This window comes from Chiloscyllium plagiosum, unplaced genomic scaffold (genome assembly GCF_037043375.1).
Source record: "Chiloscyllium plagiosum isolate Xiang-an unplaced genomic scaffold, Cpla_swu_hap1 HiC_scaffold_22, whole genome shotgun sequence".
Taxonomy (NCBI): Eukaryota; Metazoa; Chordata; class Chondrichthyes; order Orectolobiformes; family Hemiscylliidae; genus Chiloscyllium; species Chiloscyllium plagiosum.
Genome location: NW_028270160.1, coordinates 49,342,873 through 49,357,481, shown reverse-complemented (window position 1 = coordinate 49,357,481; position 14,609 = coordinate 49,342,873). Strand labels below are relative to the sequence as shown.

Below are 14,609 nucleotides of genomic sequence, written 5' to 3'. Positions count from 1 at the left end.
TGGGAGTGGGGGCGGGGTTAGGTGTGGGGGTGGGAATCGGGGCGGGGAGGGAGATCGGGGCGAGGGTGGAATTCAGCGTGTGAACCCCATTGTAATGAGAGAAGCAACCTTTTCAGACAGTGAGAGGTTTGGGCTTGGATTCTACTGCTTGGACATGAAGTTGAGGCCACGTTCAGTTAAAGGCATTCAAGTGGGCATTAGATAATTGCTTCTATTCAAATGATGTTCAATGTGATGAGGCAGAGACAGGGGAATGACATGCAAACAAAATGCTCATTGTGCTAACACAATGCAAACATGCTAACCTAAATTTATTAATCAAACCATCCCACACAAAGAGACTCTCATTACCAATGTGTATGAGCTTAGTGGAGAAAGTGAGGACTGCAGATGCTGGAGATCAGAGCTGAAAATGTGTTGCTGGAAAAGCGCGGCAGGTCAGGCAGCATCCAGGGAACAGGAGAATCGACGTTTCGGGCATAAGCCTTTCTTCAGGAAACTTAGTGCCATTGTTGCAGATGCCTTTGATCTCGTACTCCTATGTGATGCTATCTCACTGACTGACTGACTGTAGCAAAGCTGCTGTCTTTCACTGGAAGAGACTCCAGCTGGTCTTTGGCCTGAACGACTCTGGCCCTGTTTAGCCCAGGTTTGGATTGCACCACCTTGGCATGGCCCAGCAGCAGCCTGGGCTCACCACTGGGTAACGTCAAGGGCAGAGGCAGGGTTGCTGTGGCTGGAGAGCAAAAGCTGCCATTCTGAATGTACGCACAGAGGAGTTGTGCAGCATGGACTACTTCCCAATCCACTATGACAGACGGAGCCTCGGCAATCCCACGGATTGATTTAGAGTACAAATTGTTGGAATGTTGAAGTCCTTTTGGTATCAGCTGCCACACTGACAACAGCTCGAGCCTGCATGCGAGCAAGCTGGTCCTAGTCTGAATTACCAGTGTCGCCCTTTGACCTTACACTGCCAACCTCCGATCTTACGCTGCTTCATTTTCTGTGCTGTACTGAAAACTGAGACACCGACTGTGGCTTATTGTGACAAATTTTTCCATGTCCCTTATTTCTGTGATAGCTTGTAGCAGTCTCCCAGGTTGAGGGTTTACTAATTTAAACTGCTTTCTCTGCCACTTTGTTTTCATCTCTGCACACCAGAATGTTTCTTACAGGTCTGTACCAGCAGGAAGTTGAATTCTTGTCACAGGCCTTTCACATCCCTCAGTAAGACTTTAACCCCTTATCACTGAGACTCCCACAGACTGCCGCCATCTGTCTGTAATTTTCCTGCAGCCACTGCAACCTTGCTGTGGTCTCTGTTTACACTCATGAGGTATTGGGGTGGGTTCCCACCGGTGGTGTTCCTTCATGGTTTGAATGTGCCCAGTTCCTCTTGTGCATTTTCTGAGTTCCCATTTCTTCCCCATGTCAGTAAGTACTTTTGTTTCTTGTCATACTTTCCTTAATGTCATTGAGTGAATTCTTCCCATTGTTTGCTGCATGTTCTGCCTTGGGGCTTTCTCTTTCTCTTTTTGATTGTGGGATTTCCTGTTCTGCAGTTCAGTGCCTAGATATGTCTCAGAACCTGTCGCTGGCTGGCCTCTGCCACTGCTGACCTTGTTTGTTCCCTACCTCTGGGTTTAGACCATTGGGTTGACTTTCCAGTTCATCGTGACTGTGACTGGATATCACTAAGGGCATTTACCTCCCACGTCTGGTTCTGTGTCTGGTTGGCATGTAGTGAGGCCTTGTGGGTAATCAGCACTCCGACTTTATTGAAAAAGAACATATGTTGAAGATCGTAAGAGAGGTCATGTGACCTAATGGTCTTATTGTTCCAGGCTCCTATTCCATGTGATCTCCCATCACTTTGGTTCACCAAATGGAGCTGCTGTCCCTGTGGCCACTCTTTACATTACACACGGTGCCAATGTCTGAGCTGATAGCTGCATTTGTTAAATCGGTGGCAATGTTATTTTCATCATCATTATTGTTGCTTTTCAACTGCTGCCTGTGCAAGTAGTAATTAACGGGTTTCTGAAAGGCAGGCAGTGCAATGATTGGAGTGTGCTGAGGGGGAAGGAAGAAGCTTGCAAATACAAAGGATTTAGAGTAATGGGATATGAGGAGGAGGAGGAGGATTAATAATTGCCTTCTGTATGCTTCCACGGATTCAGCCCTGAGAAATAGCCTCACAACCGGATAAGGCCATGTAGCTGTTCCTATCTCCCAGCTTTGTTGGTGTATCTCTCTTCCACTAGGAGAGATGCAAGTGTATCAGTGAGTGTCACTGTCATGGTTGAATAGCTACCAGTGTGTGCCAACTGAGATGTGCATGTAAGGCAAATGAGGATGGACAGAGGTGATTGGTGAATGGGTGATTGAAATGTTGTGCATTGAGCAGTAAGTAATCCTTGTGATACAGTTGGTGGAATAAGGAATTTAATGTGGAATGTACTGATCTTGACAGATTATTGAACGTTGGATCCAGATTCTCAAGTTTGTCTCTTGGCATTGTCCTCCATTCTTCAAAGGGCTTTGTATTGTTTGCCCCCTTTACCCCACCACACCACACCTTCTCCATACCCTCCCTCTGGGAGTTCCAGCTGGTGGGGCATCAGCCAGAGGAAGGAGGGAGGAGGTGGCAGCAGCGAGGTTGGGGGAAGGAGGTGAGGAGATTGATGTAAGGAACAGAGAACGAGGTTGTAACTGGCCATTGCTGTGGAGAAGGGGGCTGCAAGAACTGTGAGGAGTGCTAAAGGACACTACAGGAGGGGAATTTGGGGAAGAGGGGAGAGAGGCTAGAAAGGTGACAGAACACTTAATCAAAATGTAGTCCTCCAGAAAATCTGAAGATAAGCACTGAAAAAATAAAAATAATTTTGACTCTTGTTTCTTATCACTCAAAGTTTTGCTTGTGCCAGTTAGTGTGACAGAACAAATTACTGCATGTTGCGTCTCTCTGTGTGTCTCTCTGTGTGTCTCTCTACGCCTCTCTGTCTGTGTGTCTGTGAACTGTGCGTATTCTGAATGAAGTAGCACTTCCATTAAAGGAATACTAAACGCTCATGTGGCAACCTTCCATAGCACAATCAGGGACCTGGTAATTGCAAAATACAACTAAAATGTATATCCAAAGGTATTGACTAATAAATAAAACAAATTCCATATCTTATATTCTTTAAATTGCTCAAATGAGACCACAGTTTAGTTTATTTAATCTGTCTTTCCACATCCAATGTTAGTTACTAAATCAACATTCCAGTATTTACATTACAGAAATTGTTGTAGAAACTCAGCAGGTTGAGCAGCATCTGTGGAAAGAAACCAGAGTTAATGTTTCGGGGCCAGTGACCCTTCAAAACTTCTTAAGTTGAGTGAAGTTGGGTAATTGTCCATTATCCATATGGGGTTGTAAGCATTTCATTCTGTTAAAGAGAGGCATTTGGATATGCAGCGTGAGGGGTACTGGGCCTCAGCGAACACAGGGAACAATGGGTACCTCAAGACACAATTAATTCTCTTGCAGTTCCTGGAACGGTATCTGTTGTCCACACGCCTACAGTGACGTATTGTGGAATGTCTTTGAGTTAATTGTGCCAAAAATCAAAAGCCTTTTGCTTTTAATAAAATACTTTTGACCCAGCAAGAGATCTTCTGAACTGTGGACCATTGCAATTACTTCCTTTAATAACAGTATATGCTTTGGCAGTCTCCCAATATTTCATCCAATATACTTGCACCATATGCTCAAGAGGAAAATTGGATGTACTGGCTTGCAGTTTGCAGTGGTAACAACGATGGGACTATCAGTGTTGCAATTACCACTGAGGCTGAAAGCAGTGACAGGAATTCTGATATCTCTCTTATTGACAAGGTCATTCACTAATGCAGTAAAAACTCTAGAAGAGTTGCGTCAATTAAATGAGATGTAACTAAGTTGATAACTGCAAGCTAAGTTGACAGTCACTGTGAAACCTCCTCACTGGCCCTGAAAAATTAATTTTGTATTGTGTTTTTTTTTGTATAATGATAAAATATTGCACATATGTCTGAAAATTAAGGTTGTTCTTCTTTTCAAATGTCTATTTGATAGCTTCCATCTTAATACAGTGCTATTTATATTTAACTCTCTAAAGTGCCTTCAGCTCCTTGGCTTGCTGTGTGAATACTTCAGTTTGAATGGTGCTCATGCAGTGCAACCAATTCATTTTCCTGATTCGTTGCCTGGTTTGAACAGTCAGTGAGAAAGATGTGAATTCCTAATACAGAGATGGCTAGGTCTTTGTGAACTGCGAGGTCAGCTTGTTGATCGTTTGTTGGCCTCAGTCTGTGTGCTGTAAGATTGGGTGAAGTCTGTAAACTATTTCACTCCCTTCAGGTAAGAAAACGAAAACCAACTGTACCACAACCCATGACACAGTATGCAGTTGTTTGGAAAATTTCTTCAGCACAACCAATGGAAACGAATGCCGCAAGTGTGCAGAGTAAGTAAGAAAAATGACAAACTTTGATTTTATTTACATGCCAAGTGTTGGATCAACAGGGCAGGTTGTCGCCAATCCATTTAGTTGCAATGAGAGCACTCTCGCCTCTTGACTCAGAGGATTGCAGTATTGAATCCTGTTTCAGAGTTTGAGCATGTATTCAATTGTTCGAGTGAAAGATTGCTGTATCTTAAGTAACAAAATATTTGGGTCTTTTGTGCAACTCCAATCTGAAATGCTCCACCACTAGTGACAATGCGCAGGCAGTAATTTCTGAAATTCCCTTTCTATACATCTCCTCTTCAGTTTTTCTTTCACCCTTTTCGGATGCTTCTTACAACTTGACCTTCTTGACCAGTACAAATAGCTCATTATTTAGTTTGATGATAAATCTTGCCTGCTGATACAGTGCTTGGAACAGTTTATTAGGTTAAATGCAACTTGCTGTCTGATGTATGGTGGATGTAAAACGATGCAAGTAGCTTTTTGTGAAGATGGGCTGGGGAGTTTACCTCTGAATTCTAACAACAGGATTAGGTTAAATCATCAATTATTGCTGGACAATTGCTAATGCTGTTTTGGTTAACTTGGTATACAGCTGTTGACAGTTATGGGTGCCCACTAAACATTAATGACTGTATTTCAAAAGTAATTAGTTAGTTGGCTCTTAAGTTCTGTGAGAAATCTTCAGGACATGAAAAGCTGCTTTGTGTAAGTGTCATGGAATAACTGCCAGTGAAAGGGTCTGTTTCCATGCTGTACATCTCTGACTATGACTCTGTAAGAGGTCATTTGATTTTCAGCGTGTGATTCTGTATCAAATCGAAGAGGTGTAGATAGTATGACACACGCCAAGGTGTGAGCTGATTTGTGTGCCTCACCTGGTGCACCATTCTCATATTTTTATACATGAATCTGTAGAGAAGCATAGGAGCAATTGAGTAAACTGCAAGGCTTAAAATATTGATTATGCTTATCATAATCGAGGCAGGTTTTGTGATTAAATCACTTTGCTAACTCTTGTGTGTGTTAAAGGAAAGAACTTGCAGTTTTATTTTATTCTTTCATGGAACCTGGCAAAGTCAGTATTTGGTGGTCGTTCCTTGAACTGAGTTGCTGGTTTAGCCACTTCAGAGAAACGTTAAGAACCAATTGGAATTGCATGTAGGCCAGACTGTAAGGACAGCAGATTTCCTTTCCAAAATGACATTAGTGAGCCAGATGGATTGTTAAAACAAACAATGATGATTGTCATGGTCACCATTGCAGATCTGTTAAATTTTTAAATATCCACTACCTACTGTTTTGGAATTTGAATCCATGTCCCGTGGCGATAGCTTGGGCCTCTGAGTTTGGTGACATTACCATCTTGTGTTAAAGTCAAAAAGTGCGGCATTGGAAAAGCACAGCAGGTCAGGAATGCCTGATGAAGGGCTTATATCCGAAATGTCGATTCCTCCTGCACCTCGGATGCTGCCTGACCAGCTGTGCTTTTCCAGCAGCACACTTTTCGACTCTGATCTCCAGCATCTGCAGTCCTCATTTTCTCCATGCTATGTTAAACTCCGGGCACTGTATATAGACATTCACCGATGCTTTTCCTGATCTCAGCACATTCAAAAGCACTTCACAGCCAATTTGAAGTCATTCATTGTACTTCACCATGAATTTGTAAACAATCACTATTGTATGTTTTAAATTTGAGAGCCAGTCTATGAACAGCAAGCTCCCACAAATAGCAATGTGATAATGGTTAGGTAGTTTGTTTTAGTGATGTTCAATGTGGATAAATGTCAGCCAGACCAACAGGAATTACTTCCCTGTTCTTCTTCACAATAGTACAGCAAGCTTTCTTGCATCCAGCTGAGTGGATAGGTTGGACCTTGGTTTTGTTCAACAGATGACAGTTCAGATGGTGCAGCTCTGGTTCAGCAGTGGGGTGGAATATCGACCTGGATTCTGTGGTCAAACCTCTGCAGTGGTCAATTGAATACTCCACTTTCTGACATAGATGAATGTGCTACTATTGGGTCTGGAAGGACACAGTTTTTCTGTTCGTCTACATATTCAAACACCTCATTAAAGTGATGCTCAAAGCTGTCAGTGTCTCCATTAGATTGCTCAGCTACATTTTGTAATCTTTAGCTTTAAACAGATTAGGAGCATGGGCAGGAACAAATGCATACTTTGAAGAAATAAAAAGCAATTCTAAGTTTTGGCACTGTGACAAACTGAAATTCCACTGTCTCCTCAGGATACCTTTCAGATAGCACTGGCCAGAATGTGACAATGCTGTTGAGCATTGTCTTCTGAAATTGTCTTCCCAATGAGGAAGCTTGTGCTGGGGAGAGTAGTGTATATCACCTGAGGCTTCAGCTCCATTATCAATAGGGTCTGGCAGGAATGCCTGAAACCAAATTCAGCTGGAGAATGGCCAATGGTTATATGTTCATTCAGTGATAATTGGGAGTTGGTTAGCCCAGTTGGCTGGATGGTTGCTTTGCAAAGCAGAATGATGCCAACAGCATCAATTCCCTACTGGCTGAGGTTACCATGCAGGTCCTGTCTTCTCAACCTCCCCTCTCGCCTGAGAGTCTCAGATTAAACTCTCTGCCAGTCATGTCTCTCTCAGTCCTATCAGACTATGGTGACTTTACTAATTTCATGAGAGTTGGGTGTGTTTATGGGGAGGGGGGGTGGGGGGGGGGGCAGATGTTTGAGCTGGGCTAAAACTCTGAACAGAGAAATAAATGCCTGGACTGTGTTTAACCAACCTTTAGACTCTGTGGTTGTTCATTCAGGTTCCTGGAATCCAAGGATTTTGACCATTGCAGTGTATTCTGCAGCGGGTTCAAGCTTCTGCATAACGCTGCCCATAACTTCACCAGCTGGCTGCCCATATTAGGAAATGACAGGTTCTGATAACTAACCAGTTACTGAAGGTTATCTTTAACCAATCTAAGCATATCAGTGAAGCAAAATAATGATGACGGTGGAGATCTGACTTTAGCAATTTTGGCAGCATCTCGAAAGGAAACCTTCTGAAGTTTCAGAACAGACCAGCTGATTGTTTCCATGAGTACGTGTTCCTGTTTTCTCAGATGAGTACGTGTTCCTGTTTTCTCAGATCAGCTGTTTCCTTACGTCTTTCATTTCCCACCTAAGGTGCAACGCAGAAACTGATGAGGTTGAACAACCCTGTACAGAAACACAGGACACAGTCTGCAGGAAAAAAGGTGCATCTCTTTTTTGCTTTGTTCTTCTTTCTGTTGTGTATAGGAGTAACTTAACAAACTAAAAGGAGCAGTAGTAGTCACCAAACAGTCAGCTTAGAGTCATGGAGATGTACCGCACGGAAACAGACCCTTCGGTCCAACTCGTCTATGCCGACCAGATATCCCAACCTATATAGTCCCACCTGCCAGCACCCGGCCCATTTCCCTCCAAACTCTTTCTATTCGTGTACCCATCCAGATGCCTTTTAAATATTGTAATTGTGCCAGCCCCTGCCACTTCTTCTGGCAGCCCATTCCACACATGCACCACTCTCAGTGTGAAAACATTGCCCTTTAGGTCTCTTTTATATCTTTTCCCTCTCACCCTAAACCTATGCCCTCTGGTACTGGACTCGCCCACCCCAGGAAAAAGACTTTGTCTATTTACCCTATCCATGCCCCTCATGATTTTATAAACATCTATCAGGTAACCCCTCAGCCTCCAACGCTCCAGGGAAAACAGCCCCAGCCTATTCAACCTCCCCCATAGTTCAAATCCTCCAACCCTGGCAACATCCTTGTAAATCTTTTCTGTACCTTTTCAAGTTTCACAACATCCTTCCAATAGGAAGGAGACCAGAATTGCATGCAATATTCCAACAGTGGCTTAACCAATGTCCTGTCCAGCCACAACATGACCTCCCAACTCCTGTACTCAATACTCTAACCAATAAAGGAAAGCATACCAAATGCCTTCTTCACTATCCTATTCACCTGCAACTCTACTTTCAAGGAGTTATGAACCTGCACTCCAAGGTCTCTTTGTTCAGCACCACTCCCAAGGACCTTACCATTGAGTGTATAGGTCCTGCTAAGATATGCTTTCCCAAAATGCAGCACCTCACATGTATCTAGATTAAACTCCATCTGCCACTCCTCAGCCCATTGGCTCATCTGGGCCAGATCCCGTTGTAATCTGAAGTAACCTCCTTTGCTATCCACAACATTTCCAAATTTGGTGTCATCTGCAAACTTACTAACTGTACCTCTTATGCACACATCCAAATCATTTATGTAAATGATGAAAAGTAGTGGACCCAGCACCAAACCTCATGGCACACCACTGGTCACTGGCCTCCAGTCTGAAAAACAACCCTCTACCACCACCCTCTGTCTTCTACCTTTGAGCCATTTCTGTATCCAAATGGCTAGTTCTCCCTGTATTCCATGAGGTCTAACCTTGCTAACCAGTCTTCCGTGGGGAATTTTGTTGAACCCTTTACTGAAGTCCATGTAGGTCATGCCTATCACTCTGCCGTCATCAATGCTGTTTGTTAGTTCACAAACTCAATCAAATTTGTGAGACATGATTTCCCACGCACAAAGCCATGTTGACTATCCCTAATCAGTCTTTGCTTTTCCAAATACATGTATATCCTGTCCCTCAGGATTCCCTCCAACAACTTGCCCACCACCAACGTTAGGCTCACTGGTCTATAGTTCCTTGGCTTGTCCTTACCATCCTTCTTAAACAGTGGCACCAGGTTAGCCAACCTCCAGTCTTCCAGCAGCTCACCTGTGACTCTCGATGATACAAATATCTCAGTAAGCGGCCCAGTGATCACTTCCCTAGCTTCCCACAGAGTTCTAGGGTACACCTGATCAGGTCCTGGGGATTTATCCACTTTAATGTGTTTCACGACATCCAGCACTTCCTCCTCTGTCATATGGACATTTTTTCAAGATGTCACCATCAATGCCCCTACATTCTATGTCTTCCATATCCTTTTCCACAAACACTGATGCAAAATATTCGTTCAGTACCTCCCCCATCTCCTGGGGCTCCACACAAAGGCCGCCTTGTTGATCTTTGAGGATCTCTCTATTCTCTCCCTAGTTACCCATTTGTGCTTAATGTATTTGTAAAAACCCTTTGGATTCTCCTTAACTCTATTTGCCAAAGCTATCTCATGTTCCCGTTTTGCCCTCCTGATTTCCCTCTTAAGTATACTCCTACTTCCTTTATACTCTTCGAAGGATTCACTCAATCTATCTTTGTCTATATCTGACATATGCTTCCTTATTTTTCTTAACCAAAGCCTCAATTTCTCTCGTCATCCAGCTTTCCCTACACCCTAATAGGAATGTACTGTCTCTGCACTCTTGTTATCTCATTTCTGAAGGCTTCCCATTTTCCAGCTGTCCCTTTACCTGCAAGGATCTCTCCCCAATCAACCTTTGAAAGTTCTTGCCTAATACCGTCAAAATTGGCCTTTCTCCAATTTAGAACTTCAACTTTTCGATCTGGTCTATCCTTTTCCATCACTATTTTAAAACTAATAAAATTATGGTCGCTGGCCCCAAAGTGCTCCCCCACTGACACCTCAGTCATCTGCCCTGCCTTATTTCCCAAGAGTTGGTCAAGCTTTGCACCTTCTTTAGTAGGTACATCCACATACTGAATCAGAAAACTTTCTTGTACACACTTAACAAATTCCTCTCCATCTAAACCCTTAACACTATGGACATCCCAGTCTATGTTTGGACAGTTAAAATCCCTTACCATAACCACCCTATTAGTCTTACAGATAACTTAGATCTCCTTACAAATTTGTTTCTCAATTTCCCTCTGACTATTAGGGGGTCTATAATATAATCCCAATAATGTGATCATCCCTTTCTTATTTCTCAGTTCCACCCAAATAACTTCGCTGGATGTACTTCTGGGAATATCCTCCCTGTAACGCTAACCCTTATCAAAAATCCTGCTCCCTCTCCTCTCTTGCCTCCCTTTCTATCCTTCCTGTAGCATTTGTATCCTGGAACATAAAGCTGCCAGTCCTGCCCATCCCTGAGCCATGTTTCTGTAATTGCTATGATATCCCAGTCCCATGTTCCTAACTAGCCCTAAGTTTATCTGCCTGCCCTGTTAGGCCCCTTGCATTGAAATAAATGCACTTTAATTTATCAGTTCTACCTTGTTCTCTACTTTGTCCCTGCCTGCCCTGACTGTTGGGCTCACTTCTTTCCTCAACTGTACCAGTCTCAGATTGATCTCTTTCCTCACTATGTCCCTGGGTCCCCCCCCCCCCCCCCCCCCACCCCCAACCTTACTAGTTTTAATCCTCCCAAGCAGCTCGCACAAATCACCCTGCCAGTATATTAGTCCCCTTCCAATTTAGGTCACCTCTACCCCAGAAGAGACTCCAGTGATCCAAAAATGTGAATCTTTCTCCCATACACCAGCTCCTCAGCCATGCATTCATCTGCTCTATCCTCCTATTCCTGTCCTCACCAGCTCGTAGCATCGGTAGTAATCCAGATATTACTACTCTTGAGGACCTCCTCTTTAAATTTCTGCCTAACTCTCTGTAATCTCCTCCATTCAGAATCTCAACCTTTTTCCTTCTTATGTCGTTGCTGGCCCCTCCCCCTCCGTGAGAACATTCTGCACCCTCTCTGAGACATCCTTGATCCTGGCACCAGGGAGGCAACACACCATTCTGATTTTTTTGCTGCTGGCCACAGAAATGTCTGTCTGTGCCTTGGACGAGAGAGTCCCCTAACACAATCGATCTCTTTGAACCTGACGTACTCTTCATTGCATTAGAGCCAGTCTGAATACCAGAAACTTGATGGTGCTACATTCCCCTGAGAATCTATCTCTCCCTACATTTTCCAAAACAGCATACTTGTTTGAAATGGGGATAGCCACAGAAGTTTCCTGTACTACCTGTTTACCTCTCTTACCTTTCCTGGAGTTAATTCATCTATGTGACTGTATCTGCGACTTTTCCCCCTTCCTATAACTGGCATCCATCACATCCCCTTGCTCTTGTAAATCCCTCATTGCCTCTAACTGTCACTCCAGCCGTTCCATTCGATCTGATGGGATTCACAACCAATGGCATTTATTGCAGATATAATCCTCAGTAACCCGTAAACTTTCCCTAAAATCCCACATCTGACAAGAAATGCATATCACTCTACTAAAGGCCATTTTTGCTTTATTTTTGCAGACCTGGAAAATAGCCCTATCTTATTCCTCTACAAAAGACTGCTCCAGGCTAACTTAATTTTTATGGTTTATGTTTTTAAGTTTAATCAAGAGACCTATCTCAATAAAACATGTAATCAAGAAAGAACCCACTCTATTCACTACTGCAGACTTGCAGCAAGGCCCCAAGGCCACACTTAAAACTATTCACTTATCTGTCTCTGTGCTGTGACCTCTCCCAAACAGGTTTCTCCATGATCCGTTGTGAATTTCACTGTTTGTTAATTTTCCCAGAAGCACTCCGGTGTCCAGTGATATAACAAATTCAACAGCAAAGGCAGTAACTGCGCAGGTTCACTGCCATGTCAGTTGGCAGTGTGGGTTTCTCTCTCTCTGTCTCTCTCCTGCTCTATCCCTCTCCCTTTTAAAAGTGCTGTTGTTTTGACTTTTTTTTTCTCCAAAATTCCTAAACAATGCAACAGCAACTAAAACAGTAATTGATGCTCCTGGAATTCGAGGAAATCACCTCCAACACCAAAATATCTCAAAAAGGAGCAGCCTGTTACAGCCAGAAATATTTCCCATCCTTCATCTTGGATTACCCAGAATCCTTGATGCAGTGTTATGACATTCTAATAATGACAAAGTTAAACAACTTATACTGTCCTATAATGCGTACTAACATATTACTAACTGGCAGTATTCTAATCATAGAATCCCTACAGTGTGGAAGTAAGCCATTTGGCCCATCAAGTCCATACCAACCCTGCAAAGAGCATCCCACCTAGACTCACCCCCATAACCCTGCACTCACATGGCTGACCCACCTAGCCTGCACATTCATGGACACTAAGGGCAATTTAGCATGGCCAATCCTCCCAACTTGTACAGCTTTGGACTGTGGGAGGAAACTGGGTCACCGGCAGGAACTACACGCAGACACAGGGAGAATGTGCAAAGTTTGCACAGATAGTCGCCTGAGGGTGAAATCGAACCTGGTTGCTGGCGCTGTGAGGCAGTAGTGCTAACCACTGAGCCACCATGCTGACCAACAAACTAGAGTGGCTCCTCTATGAAATGTATTGTCTATAGGGAAACAGATTCTTCTCTCTCTTGTTCTCTTGGTACAAAGTGGCAGTGTTGATTGGCTGCCATTCTCAGACCATCATAATCATTTACATTTGTCTGTCTTACAGTTGGCACATCAGTGCATCCTGCTGCCATAGTGATCCCAATTTTCTTAGTACTTGGAGTAATTGCTGGAATTGTTGGATATTTGTGCATGAAAAAGAAATACTGTCGACGTAAGTCAAAAGAAACTTAGACTGTTTTACTCTTCTAAGCAATGTCAACTTAAATTTATTATTTTTAATATTGGCCAGTATAATGATTTCAAACAAAATGATTTTGATGCTTCTGGTAAGGAAACAACTGTTGCATTGAACTGTCTGTCAGCAATTAATAACCCATTGCAAAATGCTAATTGTAAAAGTAGACTTTTCTTAAAATATTTCTCTTGTCCTGTAATTTCAACAAATTATTTTATTGTCTGCATTGAAGAAATGATGCTCCCTTTCCACCATCCGGAGAACTGTCCACAGAGTTCCTGTGGACTCTACAGCACAGATATTATCCAGCTTCATGTCCATTCCAGGGTGATATTTCTATGGGAGCAGACAGCTTATATCATGCCTCAACAGATAGAGATAGCCAGGGTTTTCACACAATCAAATTGAAGAACCTCATTGAGACATTCCAAATCCAAACCAATAGGAAAAACGCCAAAGTATAAATTCTTAATGTATAGAAAACTCAATAGATTTGGCAAGTTCAGAAGGGCTTAAGGCAAAGAGACAAAAGTAGAGACACTCCGGGGGCAAATCAAACTAAAACGTAAAAGCACCAGCCCTAACTTCTTACCCATTTTTGACATTGAGTTATTCAGTAAGTACAATATCTCTCAGATTCACTGGCAGTCTTTCAGAATCATACAATCCCTACAAATCTGGAAGCAGACAATTCAACCCATCAAGTTCACACTGACCTTCTGAAGAGGCAGTAGTGCTAACCACTGAGCCACCATGCTGACCAACAAACTAGAGTGGCTCCTCTACAAAATGTATTGTCTATAGGGAAACAGATTCTTCTCTCTCTTGTCCTCTTGGTACAAAGTGGCAGTGTTGATTGGCTGCCATTCTCAGACCATCGTAATCATTTACATTTGTCTGTCTTACAGTTGGCACATCAGTGCATCCTGTTGCCCTAGTAATCCCCATAACCATGCATTTCCTATGGCTAATCCACCTTGCCTGGATATATCTGGGCAATATGGGCAATTTCATGGCCAATCCACCTAATCTGCACATCTTTGTGACTGTGGGAGGAAACTCACACAGACATGGGGAGAATGTGAAAACAGACAGTCATCCGCGGCTGGAATCAAACCTGGGTCCCTGGCACTGTGAGGCAGCAGTGTTAACCACTTGAGCTACCATGCCACCCCAAGATGCACAGTCACGCCAGTTTGTGAAGATTGCTACAACAAACTCTGGGAAGGAGCATGCTATCTCTGCCAGCAGCTTCAGGATATTTACAATGAACAGTACGTGTACATATTTCAAAACCTGCTGTCTGATTTGCCCCAAATAATATTGTATATTAATGGCCTTGCCATCATTATTGCCCCACCAACATCATTAAAAAAGTTTATCTAGCTATTACAGATGGTTCTGAGATAATGCGTGATCCGGCAGTGCAATTTGGCTATAGCGCCACTGAGGATTTAAGGAACGGTATTTTCAAGAACGCTTACCTCTGTTCCCAATAGCACGTATCCAGTGGTGATCATTTTGTTCTTCATTCTGCACATGCACCAATGTCAGCCACCAACAGAGTAGCTTTCTA

The 14,609-nt window shown here is 43.2% G+C and overlaps 1 protein-coding gene across 1 annotated transcript in view; it reads left to right on the top strand.

The window, feature by feature from the left end:
• The window catches only part of LOC122561061 (tumor necrosis factor receptor superfamily member 6-like), a 57,967-nt gene that overhangs the window by 23,760 nt on the left and 19,598 nt on the right, over window positions 1-14,609 (top strand). Inside the window, exons 4-6 of the mRNA XM_087999272.1 lie at window positions 4,388-4,493; window positions 7,659-7,729; window positions 12,902-13,009. Coding sequence (XP_087855398.1) covers window positions 4,388-4,493; window positions 7,659-7,729; window positions 12,902-13,009 — 285 coding nt within the window. The remainder of the gene's footprint in view (window positions 1-4,387; window positions 4,494-7,658; window positions 7,730-12,901; window positions 13,010-14,609) is intronic.